This window comes from Micropterus salmoides, unplaced genomic scaffold (assembly GCF_014851395.1).
Source record: "Micropterus salmoides isolate LMB-PRFRI ecotype aquatic unplaced genomic scaffold, ASM1485139v1 Ms_hic_scaffold_2, whole genome shotgun sequence".
In the NCBI taxonomy this organism is placed as follows: Eukaryota; Metazoa; Chordata; class Actinopteri; order Centrarchiformes; family Centrarchidae; genus Micropterus; species Micropterus salmoides.
The window spans coordinates 33,019,627-33,036,783 of record NW_024041150.1 but is presented as its reverse complement, the minus strand read 5'-3'; the positions used below and the strand labels follow the sequence as shown (position 1 = coordinate 33,036,783).

Genomic DNA, 17,157 nt, shown 5'->3' with positions numbered 1-17,157 from the left:
AGAATCTCCCCACTACCTTGTGTTCTTTTGTTCCCCCCTTCCCTGTGTTTTCTGTCTGTCCTCCCTGTCTGTGTTTGTCTGGGCGTGGCTACACTCTCTGGCTCCAGCGGCGCACCTGGTCCTCATTCCACTAATCAAGCTCCTGCAGTATTTCAACCCCAGTCCTCCTCACATTCTTTGCCAGATCGTCAGTTAACCACATGTGGTACATGCATCAAGGCCAACGATCTACTCCAGTAAGATTCCTTGTAATTTCTGTGTCTCCCTGGATTAACCTGTTTTTCTCTGTGCCCACGATCACACTACCTCTGGGAACTCTGCTGAACGCCACACCCCGCTCTGCTCACATCTTGCCTGGACAAACTCCTCTCCTCTGTGTTCTCCATTCTGCCCTGTTGGAACCTACCACCCAATCTTCCGTTGCACTTTTCAATAAAACCCTTTGTTACCGCCTCAAACTGTTCCGAGTCTGCCTTTGAGTCCTTAAGTTCCTGTATTATGACACTTTCCTCTTCCTCTACCTTTGATAGTAAGTTAGAAGACTTACATTTTCATACATCAGCTTGTTATTTCCTTGTTTACAAGTCGCATTAGACATTTGTGATACCAATGTCTCACATTTGCTGACAAGAGAAGGACGACCATGAAAAACAGTATCCATCTTTTTTACCGAAGCGGAGGTAAACTGTTTTGCAAAACATGCAGTATTGTGGTTGAACATTAAGGAAATCATGATCGACACAAAGACTGGCAGAAACGCATGGAGGAAGTCAGACAAGAAAAATCAATGTCACACAGGATGTTGCATCCCTGTCAATAACAAGTGCTGAAAAAATCAAGGTAAGCTGGTTTATATGTGCAGGGTTAGGGTTAGATCCACAAAATCCTACAGGGACTGTTTAATGAATCAACTATAATTATAAAGTTAAATAAAATCTACCATGAAGTTTTCATGTAATCCCACAATTTCATTGCAATTTTTTAGAGAAGTTGTCACGAAATAAGGCATTTTAGACTGCAACAATCACTTAAAAGGCCCACAAAATCCTGGAGGGACTGAATAATTCAAAATGTGTCCTCACATTGGAGAAGCTGCAACCTGAGAATGTCTTTGGCATTTATTATCTGATTAAAAACATAGTTTTAGATACATTTTCTGCTTATCGTTTAATTGACTGAAAATGGAGCTCTAAAAATCATAGTGTTTTCATGAGTCACCTCTGGACTCGAAGATGTATACATAAATCTATCATTGAAACGTGACCTAGAGCCACAAGTTATCCCCAGGCATCGTATAAAAATTGCACTCATCACAATAATTATTGTCATGCTTAAACATTTTATGTCTCTCTTGAACGGAGAAGAATCAATTACAGAGTGGTATACTCACGTCTCAAAACTATGAACTTTACTCCTGGAGAGAGAAAAAAGAAGAAGTTGGTCAGTTTAGGTGTGAGGATGGGGACTTAAGAAATAAAAAATACATCAATACTTAAACAGGCTACCTGCTTTCATAATGACAGAGTCATTATAAAACTAATTCTATTCCATTTTATACCCCTCACGTTTTAAAAGCACATGCATACCAAACTGTGCGCCTTTGAGCAGAATCTGGGGAGAAAGTGTTGTATTTTTCCACCGTCTGCGTTACACTGCTGGAGTCAGCCATCTCAATGCAGATCTGAGGTAAAACAACAGTCATGGACAATGAGTGAAAAGACAGTAGTGAGGGATAGATGCAAGTACTTTTCATATGTCCTGATATTGTTTAGACAAGACAATTACACAATTAACCAAAAATAATCATTAGTTGCAGGCCAATGTCTTTCATTGATGCTAAATACAGAGTGGACACTCTTTTAAAGAAACCCTTCTGATGTAAAGACTTACAGACTTACTAATGCACAGACTGTCTTCTTTCACTTCCTTTTAAAACACCTTGGCTTGCTGTTTTCACTTAACTTCAACCTGTCTGTATCCAAGGCAGGCCACTCAATTGATGGTGCTTTCAGACCAAAAGCGGAGCGTACATTCGGGGCGGTGAGTTTACATATAAAGTCAATGCAAAGAGGCGTAGAGCTGCGATTTCCTGTCAGGCGGCGCCAGCGATGTGAAGGCGAAGCGAATGCAACGCAAAGGAATTTGCGTAAGTTGAATATCTTCAACTCAAGCGAGAAAGTCGCATGAAGCTATCAGCGTTGAGAATGTCTGTATGTCACAGATGACTTCATAGCGTTGTGTGGAGAGGGCCAGGCAGTGCAGGCGATAAAAATCTGCTGGCCGGCGGAGAGCTGCTAAACTTGGGGGAGAGGAGCAGGGAGCAGCGCTACAGCTTTTGGACAAATAAACACCCGTGGTTGGACTGGCTCTGACAACTACGCCGTTTGCTCGTGGCAGGAGCTCGGACTAAACTGCTTTTATTAAATTAGTTTTTGAGATTACAACGTTGATTTATCTTCACTCAAGCTTCTCAGCTAGATTCCGCGCACATCCTGTTCCAGTGTCATTAGCGTCGTTTGGCACATCGTTGGACTACTACTTCACATTTATATTAAAACCGGACAAAACTGGACATTGCTGTAAGAAAAGAAAGTGAGGAGGTTGAACTACCTGGTGAGTTCAGAAAACATGTGTATGTAACTTTATTTCAGCTATCACACTTTACTGTGACCAAGTTAGTATAGCATAGCCCTGATCAATCCGAACTCCATTCAGAAAATAATCATTTTAGAAGTTGTTGACAGACCTGACAAAACATGAATTCATATGTTTAACAAATCTGCATCATATTCGTAGTTATTTCGCCATCAGTTTAATGCATTTATTGCACTTAAATCACAGCAACATATTTACTTTGGGTTCATACAGCTGTTGTAATGGCAAGTTATGTTTATTCGCGTTATCGCGTTGTGTGTGAACACTCAGCAGTTGTTCAGCGATAAAACCCCCGCGAGGAAAGCGTGGATTAAATTCGCGAACATTAGATTGCATTAGATTGACCTCCTCGCCGTCACAGAGGAACTTCACCCTGCTAGATTAGCCTCTTTCTCCTCCACTCTCCAAGGACTGAGAGTCTCAGGTATTAAATGCTGCCTGTTCCCTTGCAGCCGCACTACTGGGGTCCCTCAGTGTTCTGTTCTGGGTCCCCTCCTCTTTTGTCTTTACACCAAGTCACTTTACTGTAATTCACTCACATGGCTTTCCCTACCACAGCAGATGACACTCGACTTTTTCTGTCTCAGTCTGAAACCCAGGTGACTCTCAGTGTATGTCTCAAAGCTGACCACCTGAAGCTTAACCACTGCAAGACCAAGCTGCTCTTCTAGGGAGGGTCTATCCTACGACATCTCTGTGACAATTGACAACTCAGTGGTGTCTCTGTCCCTGAACCTGGTTGTGACACAGGACGACCAGATGTTCTTCTTCGCTGCAAACATTATTGTGAAAGTATTGAACAGCCTTCTGCAGCACAATCCCACTTTTAGTTTATAGATACATAACATATGTAAGGCAATTTAATACCTTCTTAGCCCTTTTTTGAAAGATATTTAATGCTTTAAGATTCAATGACATTATAGTTATAGTAACACTTAAAACAAACTTTTTCACATCAGGGACTACTGAACTAACACAAATTAGACCATGGATAAGATAATGTCCCAGAGTCCCCCATCTGATAGGATTTTTGCTTTTTAGATGTTTTATTACAGATAGTGTATGAAGCCCATGACCAAAATAGTCAGACATTATGTCACTGTGGATGGAACTATAACAAAAATAAAGTATTCCCCTTTTTGCTGGGGACCCCCTGGAACTCCCTCAAGGACCCCTGGGGATCCCCGGACCCCACTTTGAGAACCACTGAACTAGAGGACCGCTAGTTGCAGTAAAATATACAGTACTGTGCAAAAGTTTTAAGCCGGTGTTGAAAAATGCTGTAAAGTCAGAATGCTTTCAAAAATAGAAATGTTAATAGATTATATTTATCAATTAATAAAATACAAAGGCAAGGCAAGTTTATTTGTATAGCACATTTCAACAACAAGGTAATTCAAAGTGCTTTACATAAAACATAAAAGCAACAGGGAAATTGAAAAAATACACACACACAAAGTTACAGTGCAGTGTAAAATATATAATTAAAAGCAATGGTAAAAAGCTAAAAACAAAGAAAAAGAAAACAATACAGTAAATGTTACAGTGCAGTGCAAGTTATCAATCTACTAGTTAAATATTTAATTAAAAGCAATGGTAAAAAGGAAAGTCTTCAGTCTTAATTTAAAAGAACTGACAGTTTCAGCAGACCTGCAGTTATCTGGGAGTTTGTTCCAGATATACGGATCATAATAACTGAACGCTGCTTCTCCTTGTTTAGATTTGACTCTGGGGACAGAAAGCAAACCTGCCCCAGACGACCTGAGAGGTCTGGATGGTTCATAACGAAGCAGAAGATCAGAAATGTATTTTGGCCCTAAACCATTTAGAGCTTCATAAACTAACAGCAGGATTTTGAAATCAATTCTTTGACATACAGGAAGCCAATGTAAAGACCTCAGAACTGGAGTGATGTGATCCACCTTTTTGGTCTTAGTGAGGACTCGAGCAGCTGCCTGATGGATTTTTTAGGGAGCCCTGTAAGGACACTGTTACAGTAGTCGAGTCGACTACGAGTCGAAGTTTTTCCAGGTCTTGCTGAGACATAAGTCCTTTAATCCGTGATATACGTATTCTTCAGGCGATAGTATGCTGACTTTGTAATTGTCTTAATGTGGCTCCTCAAATTCAGGTCTGAGTCCATGACTACACCAAGATTTCTGGCTTGATCTCGAGCACTGACTTTCAGTCGTTCCTCCCTGGCTCCAAAAACAATAACAATAACAATAACAATATGGTCAGCAGCCCAGCTGTCCAGTCGGTGGTCAGACCGACTCCAGCTGTCTCGGCCGTGGTCCTCGGCCCAGCTGTCTCGGCCGTGGTCCTCGGCCCTGCTCTGCCACGGGAGACCCCAGGCTCCCTACGCCTTTGGAGGCCCGACCTTTGGAGAAGCCTCTGGTGGGTCCCTTCCGTCATCTGCAACCCCTGCTGAGGCCTCCAGAGAGGTCTCGCCTTCGCCGCTGGCCTTCGGGGAGGATTCGCCACCTTGCCGGTCCCCCGCTTGTCCTCCAGTGGGTTTCCAGCCTCTTTGTTGGCCTTCCTGCCGTCCACCTGAACTGTCCGGCCTCCAGGGCCGTACTCCGGGACGGCCACCTGAACGTTGTTGCTTCCCTGATCTCCCCGGCCTGTTAGAGCGACCTCCTGAATTCTGTTTTCCCTCTGCTCTGCATGGCCGTCTGGGTCGCCCTCCGGGACGACCTCCCGAACAGTTTTGCCCCCTTCATTTGGCCGGCCTCATGAGTCGCCCACCGGGATGACCTCCTGAACTGTCTTGTCCCCCTAGCCAGCTCAGACGACCTTCCGAACTCTGTTGCCTCCTTGCCTGTTGACTGTTGGTTCGTCCTCCGGGACGACCTCCTGAACTATTTGGTCCCTGCTCTCCCTTTGCCCTTCCTTCGGGCCACCCACCTGACCCCTTCTGGTCCCCCTTTGCTCTGCCTTCAGGCCGCCCGCCTGATATCCTCACTCTCCCAGGCCACCCGCTGTTTTTGCCCCTGCTTTCCTGGACTGTGTGTTTGTTTTGTTTTCATGGACTCTGGCCCTCCTCCTGTCCTCCCTCCGCCCACCCTGGCTGGGGTTTTTTGGACTTTGTTTTGGGGGATGGGTTTTGTTTAAGTACGTCTGGGGACGTCCTTTGAGAGGTGGGTACTGTTAGGATTTGGTTTTGTGCTGTTATTTTACCTGTGTTTATTTGATATTGTCAGGGTTTGGAGTTTTGTAGTCTAGTTTATTTTGGCTCACTCGCTTTAAGGTTCCCCTTCGAGGGAACTCGAACTGCGTCGGTTACGACACTATGGGAACGCCTCTAGGCGAAGCAGGTCTGAACGTGAATGAAATCACTCCAATCCTATTGGCTTGTTGATCGAACGGTAAAGTGTGACGGAATAACCGGAGGAGTATAAAGCACACCTGTACACACTCATCATTAGCTTTTTTCTATTCAGCAGGCGCTCTGTATGTTGTTTGAAGAAAGCTCCAATCCTACAAGCAGTGTGTCTTACCTGAAGAAGAAGTCTACCAGCATGTCCGGCAACCAGATGTACAGAAGGTGTGTTTTTTCTTGCCCTCAGTACATCACGGATGGAGATTCTCATGAGATGTGTGTCTCATGTTTGGGGATGGAGCACGCACGGGCAGCTCTCGAGGGGGCTGCCTGCGCCCGTTGCGAAGCCCTTTCCGTGCGGGTACTGAGTTACAGCATGGCTCTCTTTCCGAGGATGGCCGGATGTGTTTTCCGCGTGGCGCGGGCCCTGCGGCCGCTGAGGCGGCCCGGCGGCTTCACTCATGGGTTCACAGCGTGATCTGTCGGAGGATTTCGGGACGGCTGAGGCTTTTTCCCGACCTTCATCCGCTGGCTCCGACGCTTCCATTCCTCGTTCGGGAGCCCGTTCTCGGCTTCTCCCGCTCGCGGTTTGGATCCGGAGACGCTGCAGCAATCCGACTCCGAGGAGGCGGACGTGCTCAGCGCAGTGGACGATGACTTCCGGGTGTCGGGGCGGCGTCATCTGGCCGCGCCCGACTATGACGTGCTGCTGGAGGTGGTGACTAGAGCCGTGGCTAAGCTCAACATCAACTGGCCACGGGAGGAGCAGACACCACAGGCTAGTGGTAGCTTGATGAAAGGTTTCTTAAGCACCACACACCACCTCCACGCCGGTCTCTGCCATTCTTTCCTGATTTACATGATGAACTGAGTAATCATGGGGCAGACCCTTCTCTACATGGCTTTCCACACCCCGATCACTGAACTACAGTAATGTGATGTGATAGGGGTTAGGGACCGTGGTTATGGGAGGATGCCTCGGGTGGAGGATGAGCTTGCGAGCTATCTCTCCCCTCGACTTGCGTCCTCCCTGGAGAAGCCGGCTCCCTCAGCCGTCTGAGAGACGCGATCTGAGGACCGTCATCCAGTCCCGACGGAGCTCAGGGAAGACCGGGGTAGGGGAGTCTTTCTCCCCTCCCGCCCCCCCCGGAGGCCGACCGAGGTCCTCTCCGCCGTGGCAACAGGTGATGTTATCCCGCCGTTTACACGTTCAGGACGCACCTGCCACCATCGAGTCCGCGCCGTACTGCCTGCCCCGAGGGTCTGCAGGCGGACGGCATCCCGACTCACTCACCGTGGATCTTCAGCGGCTCCCCCCCTGCCGTTCTGGGGCTTCAGGGGTCCACCAGAAGATCACACGAGACACCGACCACCAGCCCCGAGGGGCTGGTTCCGTTGGCAGACTTTGCAGACACTTGGCGGAGCCTGACGAACATTTCTCCGCGGGTCCTGCGCACTGCCATAGATGGGTATCGACTACAGTTCAAAACCCGCCCTCCAAATTCAATAGAAGAGAGGGGGTGGTTTGGACTGTGGTCCGCCCGGAGCAAGGTCCGGTGTTGGGACAGGAAGTTTGTACTCTGCTGAGGAAAGGGGCCGTGGAACGTGTCTCCCCCCCCAGACAGAGACGCCGGTTCTACAGCCGGTACTTCATAGTCCCCAAGAAGGACGGAGGGCTGCGTGCCCTATTTTGGATCTGCGGGTTCTAACCGGTCTCTGAGGAGATTCAGGTTAAAGATGCTCATCATCCCCGCCACCGTGACGCACATCCAATCTGAGGATTGGTCCGTCACGATAGATCTAAAGGACGCCTATTTCCAGGTCTCCATCCGTCCTTCTCACAGGAAGTTCCTGAGGTTTGCTTTCGGGGGTGTGGCTTACCAGTATCGGGTTCTTCCATTCGGCCTGGCACTTTCCCCTCGCACATTCACCAAGTGTATGGATGCAGCACTGGCCCCGCTGAGGCTCCGGGGCATCCGGATTTCAACTTCATCGACGACTGGCTCATCCTAGCCCAGTCTCGAGAGTTGGCGGTTCGGCATCGAGATGTCGTTCTGGCTCGTCTGCGGCGTTTAGGGCTGAGGCTCAACGCAAAGAAGAGCGTGCTGGCGCCCACCCTACGGGCTACGTTCCTAGGGGTTGCATGGGATTCGACAACGATGCGGGCACAATTGTCTCCGGCACGTGTTGACACCATATTGGCTGCCGTGAAAGGGGTGAAGTTAGGCCACGCCATCACTATGGAACACTTTCAACGAGTGTTGGGTCTCCTGGCGGCTGCGTCCAGCGTAATACCATCTGGACTGCTGCACATGAGACCCCTGCAGTGGTGGCTAAGGAACAAGGGTTTTTCCCCGAGGGGAATCCTCTCCGTCTGGTTTGGGTTACGCGCAAGTGTCTTCGTTCCCTATCAGTTTGGAAGGAAACTTGGTTCCTGTCCCAGGGGCCCGTGCTGGGAGGGTCTTGTCGCCGGCTGGTTATTTCGACAGACGCCTCCCTCACGGGCTGGGGCGCGGTCATGGACGGCCGCGTTGCAAGGGGATCCTGGCAGGTGCATCGATCCGAGTGGCATATCAACTGTCTCGAGATGTTGGCGGTGTTCCAGGCTCTAAGAAGTTTCCTGCCCGATCTCCAAGGCCACCACGTCCTGGTTCGTTCCGAGGAGAACAACACAGCGGTGGTGGCCTATCTGAATCACCAGGGCGGTCTGCGCTCGCGCCCTCTGGACAGACTGGTGCGTCAGATCCTCCTGTGGTCCCAGCAGAGGTTACTATCGCTCAGGGCGATGTATCTCCCGGGGACGCAGAATCAGGGAGCAGACCTGCTGTTGAGGCAGGGGCTGAGGCCCGGGGAATGGAGACTTCACCCCGAAGTGGTGGAGCTCTTGTGCGAAGAGTTCGGCCCCATAGACGTGGATCTGTTTGCGTCTCAAGAGACTACGCACTGCCCGCTATGGTTTCTCTCGTTCCTCCAGCCCCGTTGGGTCTGGACGCCATGGTACATTCGTGGCCGAGGCTACGTCTGTACGCTTTTCTCCCAGTCGCTCTGCTCCCGGGGTTCTGGAGGGGGTCCGCCAGGACTATGTCGGCCTACTGCTCGTAGCCCCGTTCTGGCCGACCCGGGTGTGGTTCTCGGACATCATGTCGCTCCTGGACGGCCCGCCGGGGCGGGTCCCTCTGAGGAGAGACCTGCTGTCCCAGGCGCAGGGCCGGGTTCTTCACCCTTGCCCCGCCATACGGCGACTGTGGGTCTGGCCCCTGAGGGGGCACAGTACCTAGAGGCGGGTCTAACAGCCGGAGCAGTCGAGACCCTCCTGAGCTCCAGGGCCCCGTCAACACGGAGGATGTACGGCCTGAAGTGGAGTGTTTTCTCCACTTGGTGTAGGGAGCGGTCGGTGGACCCTGTTACCTGCCCGGTGGTTCAGGTACTTGAGTTCCTCCAGGACCGGTTCTCTGCTGGTCTTTCCCCTTCCACCCTCAAGGTGTACGTGGCAGCTGTTTCATCTTTCCACACCCCTCTGAGGGAGGGGTTCTTGGGGAAACTTTCGTTGGTTGTACGTTTCCTCCGTGGTGCCCGGAGGATGAGACCTGCGACTCGGTCCAAGGTTCCCACTTGGGATCTGGCAGTGGTTCTTGGGGCATTGGCTGAGGCCCCCTTCAAACCCCTGGAGTCAGCTGAGGCTAAGCACTTGACCCTCAAGATGGCCTTTCTCCTTGCTATCACCTCTCTGAGGAGGGTGGGGGAGCTCCAAGCGCTTTCGGTTTCCCCGCAAAGCCTGGAGTTCGCCCCGGGGAATATTAGGGCTATCCTGCACCCTCGTTCAGGATACATCCCTAAAGTGCCTTCTTGTGCGGCAGGGTCCACAGTGCTGCAGGCATTTCATCCTCCACCTCATGTGACGGCGGAGGACGGGAGACTTCATCTGCTCTGCCCTGTCAGAGCACTGAGTATTTACACTCTGAGGTCCTCCCGTTGGAGGAAGGCTGACCAGCTGCTAGTGTGTTTTGGGTCTCCCAGGGCCGGGCTCCCTGCATCCAAACATACTATTAGCAACTGGATTGTTCAGACTATTTCCCTGGCCTATCAGGTGCGCGGTTTGCCTTCACCTGTGGCTGTGAGGGCTCATTCTACCAGAGGCAAGGCGGCCTCTCGAGCCCTCCTTTCCGGGGCCTCTTGCAGGATGTTGTTTAGCGGCTGGCTGGGCCACTCCGCACACATTCATTTGGTTTTACAGTCTTGACCTTCCTTCGGCACCTGGCACTCGTGCGCTCTCCTCTTAGTCGTGCCACTTTATTGCACACAGGGGCAGGCGGGGTTTTTGGCACGGTTTAGTGGGTATCTCGTTCCCATAGTGTCGTAACCGACGCAGTTCGAGTTCCCTCGAAGGGGAACGTCTCGGGTTACGTATGTAACCCTGGTTCCCCGAGAAGGGGAACGAGACACTGCCTCGGCCCGCCGCACCTCTCTCCCCGCCTGAAGCGCCTGCTTCATAGTTTAAGCTAATGATGAGTGTGTACAGGTGTGCTTTATACTCCTCCGGTTATTCCGTCACACCTTACCGTTCGAGCAACAAGCCAATAGGATTGGAGTGATTTCATTCACGTTCAGACCTGCTTCGCCTAGAGGCGTTCCCATAGTGTCGTAACCGACGCAGTCTCTCGTTCCCCTTCTCGGGGAACCAGGGTTACATACGTAACCCGAGACGTTTTCTTTGTAACTGTCTTATCGCTCATTTTATTACTTGGTCCTGTGCTTTAGTTCATGTTTAGTGTTTTCCTTAACACTGTTCTTCTGTATTTTCTCATTATGGTCTGTCTTAGTCCTTAGTCTTATCTCCATGTTTTAGGGTAGTCTTGTCTCTCATCTTAGTTCTTCTTCCTGCACCTTGGTTCTTGTTTTAGTATTTACTTCAGGTTCCTTGTCTACGTTATTTTGGGTCTAGTCTCCTTTGTACTTTAGCTCTGTGTTCTCCTTTGAGTTCTTGTTCATTGTACATGTGTGTTTCTGTCTTATTGGTTATTCTCTCTGCCCCATGTCTGCTTGTCTAGTATTCAGTAACCTTGTCTTGTCTGTTACCCCAGTGATCATTCTGCATGTCTGTCCTTGTTTCCCTTTCTCTCTCTCTGCCTGTGTGTCGCTCTCTCTCCTTTCTCTGCCTCTCTCTCTGCCTGCCTGCCTGTCCCTCATTAACCCTGATCTCGGTCTGTGTTGCTCCCGCCCTGCTCGTTACTCCGTGTGCGTGTGTGTGTGTGTGTGTGTGTGTGTGTGTGTGTGTGTGTGTGTGTGTATATACTTGGTGTTTCTGTCTTGTCTTTGTCGGTTCATTACTTTCTATGTGCGTTATGATCCCTCGTTGTCTGCCTACTTGTCGTGTTTCCCTGCACCGTTTTCTGTTTTTCTGATTTCTGTTTCTGTTTGGACAGCTTTTATGTTTCTGGACTTTGTCATCAGCCACTCAGTTTGAAGGTGTGCTCACTTTTTGTTGCTTGGAATAAACCATCTGAACTTTACCTGCTAGCCTACGTGTCCTGCGTTTGGGTCCTCCAACTTGCTCAACTCTGCCATAACCACCACTGAACGTAACAACTATAGACCTACATCTAACCTTCCATTTCTCTCTAAGGTCCTGGAGAAAGCAGTTGCTAAACAGCTGTGACTTTCTACAGAGCAATAGTTTATTTGAGGATTTGATTTTCAGTCAGGATTTAGAGCTCATCATAGCACAGCACAGCACTGGTGAAAATTACTACTGACCTCCTTATTGCATCAGACAAAGGACTTGTCTCTGTACTGGTTTTATTAGATCTTAGTGCTGCATTTGATACCATTGACCATCAGATCCTATTACAGAGACTGGAACATTTCATTGGCATTAAAGGAACCGCTCTAAGCTGGTTTAAGTCCTATTTATCAGATCAATTTCAGTTTGTACATGTTAACGATGAGTCCTCCATGCATGCCAAAGTTAGTCATGGAGTTCCACAAGGATCTGTCCTCGGACCAATCCTCTTCACTTTATATATATATATATATATATATATATATATATATATATATATATATATATACACACACACTTCCTTTAGGCAATATTATCAGGAAATATTCCATAAACCTTCATTGTTATGCAGATGATACTCAGTTATATCTATCGATCAAGCCAGATGAAACTCATCAGTTAGCTAAACTTCAAATGTGCCTTCAGGATGTTAAAACCTGGATGACCTGTAATTTTCTAATGTTAAACTCAGAAGTTATTGTTCTAGGGCCTAAGCACCTCCGTGACGCATTATCTAAAGATATAGCATCGCCCTGGCCTCCAGCACCACTGTGAGGAATCTTGGAGTTATCTTTGATCAGGACATGTCGTTTGAGTCTCACATTAAGCAAATTTCAAGGACCGCCTTTTTTCACCTACGTAATATTGTGAAAATCAGGAACATTCTGTCTAAAAATGATGCAGAAAAACTAGTCCATGCATTTGTTACTTCTAGGCTGGATTACTGCAATTCCTTATTATCAGGCTGCTCAGGAAAGTCCATTAAGACTCTTCAGCTGATTAAGAATGCTGCAGCACGTGTTCTGACAGGAACCAGGAAAAGAGATCACATTTCTCCTATCTTAGCTTCTCTGCATTGGCTTCCAGTAAAATCCAGAATAGAATTTAAAATCATTCTTCTTACCTACAAACCTCTTAATGGTCAGGCAACATCTTATCTTAAAGAACTCATAGTACCTTACTATCCCACCAGAGCACTGCGCTCCCAGAATGCAGGGTTACTTGTGGTTCCTAGAGTCTCCAAAAGTAGACTAGGAGCCAGAGCGTTCAGCTATCAAGCTCCTCTCCTGTGGAACCAGGTTCCAGTTTGGGTTCAGGAGGCAGACACCATCTCCACAAGCTTATAGTTAGGGCTGGCTCAAGTGAGTCCTGAACCATCCCTTAGGTATGCAGCTATAGGCCTAGACTGCCGCGGGATTTCCTATGATGCACTGAGCTCCTCTCTCCTCTACTTTCTCTCCCTCTGTATGCAACCTCATCCCATTATTGCATGTTACTAACACAACTCCTCCCCTTTCCGGTAGTCTTGTGCTTTTTCGTCCCTCTCCTCTCTCCTCCTATCACTTCCTGCCGGTGTTTCTGGTTCTGGAGCTGTGGAGTCTGGATCTGTGGCTGCGGGTCACCTGCTGCCCCCGTGTTCCTGCTCGACACCCTCTGCTATAACAACTATTGTTACTAGTCCTATTGTTAATTATAATAATAATTTTATAATCACTACTATACATATCTATACCATTTTTCATTTAGTCTATAGCAACATCACCTTTACTGTCTGTACCTCTGTGTGTGTATATTGTGTAGGGTGTCTCCCTCCCCTCTCTCTCCTTCCATTCCTCTCTTTTTCTCTCTGTTCCTCTCTTGCCCTCTCTCTCTCTCTCGCCCTCTCTCTCTCTCGCTGTGTCTCTCCCTCTCTCTCCTTCACCCCCAACCGGTCGAGGCAGATGGCCGCCCACCCTGAGCCATGGTTCTGCTTGAGGTTTCTGCCTCTTAAAAGGAAGTTTTTCCTTGCCTCTGTCGCCTAGTGCTTGCTCTTGGTGGGAACTGTTGGGCTTCTGTAAATAACATCATAGAGTGTGGTCTAGACCTGCTCTTTTATGAAAAGCGCTGTGAGATAACTGTTGTTGTGATTTGGCGCTATATAAATAAAATTGAATTGAATTGAATTCTGTCTGTGAATAAGGATGCAAATTCATTGCAGGCCCTGGTGGATAGAAGGTCAGAGGCTACAGACACAGGAGGGTTGGTTAGCTTGTCGACAGTAGCAAACAGGGCATGTGCATTATTAGTGTTTTTGATGTCAGAGAAGAAGGACCGCCTTGCATTTCTCAGTTCTAAATTATAAATGCAAAGTCTCTCTTTATAGATGTCATAATGAACCTGGAGATTTGTCTTCCGCCACCTGCGTTCAGCTTTTCGACACTCTCTTTTTTTTGTTCTAACCAGAGTGGCATTTCTCCATGGAGATCTTCTCTTACCAGAGACCACCTTCACCTTGGCTGGTGCAATGGCATCAATCACATTTGTAATTTTAGAACTGAAATTATCTACAAGCTCATTCAATGAGACCTGTGAGAGGGCAGGTGTCGAGGAGAAAGCCTCAATAAATTTTTCACTAGTGTTTTCAGTGATATGCCATTTTGTGATTACCTCTGTTTGTACATTTGTGTGCACACAGATAGCGCTCTCAAAGAAAACACAGGAATGATCAGAGAGAGCAACATCAGTCACCACAACCTTGGAAATGTCCAGACCCTTGGAGATGACCAAGTCCAAAGTGTGCCCCTTATTGTGTGTGAGCTCTGTCACATGTTGGGTCAGTCCATAATTATCAAGAACACAACACAGTTCTTTAGTCCCTCTGTCCCTGGGTGTTGTCAACATGGATGTTAAAATCACCAACAATAACCACACAGTCAAAACAGATTATAGACAGCAGTTCACCAAAGTCATCAAAAAAAGTTTGCACAGTATTTAGGGGGCCTGTAGATATTTATAAAATAGCTCGAGAAGAGGAATTCAGCTGAAGAGCAACATATTCAAAAGAAGCAAAATTCCCATAAGACTTCTTTTTTGCATTGGAGGGAGTCATTAAACAAAATGGCAACTCCACCTCCTCTCTTATGCACTCTAGCTTCACTCATAAAACTGAAGTTGGGAGGGGTAGACTCGATAAGGACAGCTGCACTGTTATCTTGGTCCAACCAAGTTTCAGTTAAAAACATGAAATTAAGATTGTGAGACCTAACGCTTAACAAAGCTAATTTTAGTGTGTTAAAAACATTATCTGGCCCACTTTTTTCGACAGGCTGCGGCTGACGAGGAATTAATACTAAATTTGCAGGATATAGTGAATGCTTCCTTTTTCTTAACACATTCACCATGCTTTTTCTGTTACCTGTCAAGACAGGGATGCAGAAGACTACCAGCACACTGGGCACTGGCTTGTCCTGGGAAGAGTCATGAGTGCTATTTTCCATGTAGCCTGGACCCAGCACATATCAGACAGAGCTTATTGGGCTTTTTCGCCATTGTGGAGTGGGAGGACGGGTTGGGCGCTGTATTTGTGACACATGTGTCAAAACTGGAGGACTTAGAACCAGTGGTGGAGGTGGACGGTGAGAGGGGTTTATGGTAGAGAAAATGGGAGTGGAGCGAGGGAAGTTGCGGGGAGTAAATTTGGTCCCAGCTCTAACCAGGTCTTCCATGTGATTAGTGAAGTCCGACAGGGGGGAGAGGGGAGAAAGGGTGTCTGGAGATAAGGGTGACCTGGATGGGGATTGGGGGGGTGATCAGAGGGGCTGAGGTGGCTCTCCTTCAAGGTTTCTGGCGTGTTGTGTTATGTCTTCTTCTTGTTTTGATTCCTCTTGTCTCTTGTCCTTGGCAGAGGGAACAGATGAGTGACGCAGAAAGTAAAACAGGTTGGAGCTGAACAATTTTACTCCTGACTTGTTAAGGCAAAGTCCATCTGCCTTAAAAACATGTCTGCGGTCCCACAGAAAGTAAAGGTTTTCGATGAAATACACTGAATGGACAGTACATGCCATTGAGAGCCATGTGTTCAATGCCATCAATCTGCTGAATCTCTCAGCTCCTCTTCGGATTGGCAGTATAGGGCCACTGATAAACACCTCAGCATTCAAAGAGCTGACTGTGTTCAACAGATTATTAAAATCCTCTTTCAACATTTCAGACTGTTGCTTCACAACATCATTGGTCCTGATGTGCAGTATGATGTTTTTCACAGAAGGATGTTCAGCCACGATATGCAGGATTCTTTCTGCCAAGTCAGACACCGTACCCTTCGGAAAGCGTGTTGAAAGAGTGTTTTGGTGTTCTTACTGCACATGCTTCTTACATCATTTACAGCAGTCACCCACAATCAGAGTTTGAGGCCCAGTCGTTATCTTTCCTTGCAGCCTTTTACTTTCTGATGTACTCTCAGTCCTTACCCTTCTGTGTGAGGACGGGATGTTATCCAGGTCATCACACGGAGATCCAGGGTCCTGCAATAGTGGTGAAAATCTGTTCTGCTGTTGCACACTTAGTTGTTGGGGAGGTTTGTTGCTAACTCTCCCTTTCGCAGTTGTCCACGGCTGTGTCCTACTAAGAACAGGGGTTGAAGAGGCGCTGTGCCTGGATGATAATGCAGGCCAGCCAGTCGCATCACAAATCTCAGAGCGCTGGGTTCTGCCTGTTACTCATCCTCCCATTTCCCATTAAAAAACTGAAAAATTGGGCGTGCAAAATTATTCAGCCCACTTAAGTTAATACTTTGTAGCACCACCTTTTGCTGCGATTACAGCTGTAAGTCGCTTGGGGTACGTCTCTATCAGTTTTGCACATCGAGAGACTGAAATTTTTGCCCATTCCTCCTTGCAAAACAGCTCGAGCTCAGTGAGGTTGGATGGAGAGCGTTTGTGAATAGCAGTTTTCAGTTCTTTCCACAGATTCTTGATTGGATTCAGGTCTGGACTTTGACTTGGCCATTCTAACACCTGGATATGTTTATTTGTGAACCATTCCAGTGTAGATTTTGCTTTATATTTGGATCATTGTCTTGTTGGAAGACAAATCTCCGTCCCAGTCTCAGGTCTTTTGCAGACTCCATCAGATTTTCTTCCAGAATGGTCCTGTATTTGGCTCCATCCATCTTCCCATCAATTTTAACCATCTTCCCTGTCCCTGCTGAAGAAAATCAGGCCCAAACCATGATGCTGCCACCACCATGTTTGACAGTGGGGATGGTGTGTTCAGGGTGATGAGCTGTGTTGCTTTTACGCCAAACATAACGTTTTGCATTGTTGCCAAAAAGTTCGATTTTGGTTTCATCTGACCAGAGCACCTTCTTCCACATGTTTGGTGTGTCTCCCAGGTGGCTTGTGGCAAACTTTAAACAAGACTTTTTATGGATATCTTTAAGAAATGGCTTTCTTTTTGCCACTCTTCCATAAAGGCCAGATTTGTGCAGTATACGACTGATTGTTGTCCTATGGACAGAGTCTCCCACCTCAGCTGTAGATCTCTGCAGTTCATCCAGAGTGATCATGGGCCTCTTGGCTGCATCTCTGATCAGTCTGCTCCTTGTATGAGCTGAAAGTTTAGAGGGACGGCCGGGTCTTCG

At 47.8% G+C, this 17,157-nt stretch overlaps 1 protein-coding gene across 3 annotated transcripts in view; it reads right to left on the bottom strand.

Annotated features, from left to right (window-relative positions):
- Positions 1–17,157, bottom strand: part of LOC119912167 (mucin-17-like) — a 51,755-nt gene that overhangs the window by 16,715 nt on the left and 17,883 nt on the right. For all 3 annotated transcript variants that reach the window (XM_038731203.1, XM_038731205.1, XM_038731204.1), the window contains exons 8-9: positions 1,587–1,681; positions 1,391–1,414 (exon numbers count right to left, since the gene is read on the bottom strand). In XM_038731203.1, coding sequence (XP_038587131.1) covers positions 1,391–1,414; positions 1,587–1,681 — 119 coding nt within the window. The remainder of the gene's footprint in view (positions 1–1,390; positions 1,415–1,586; positions 1,682–17,157) is intronic.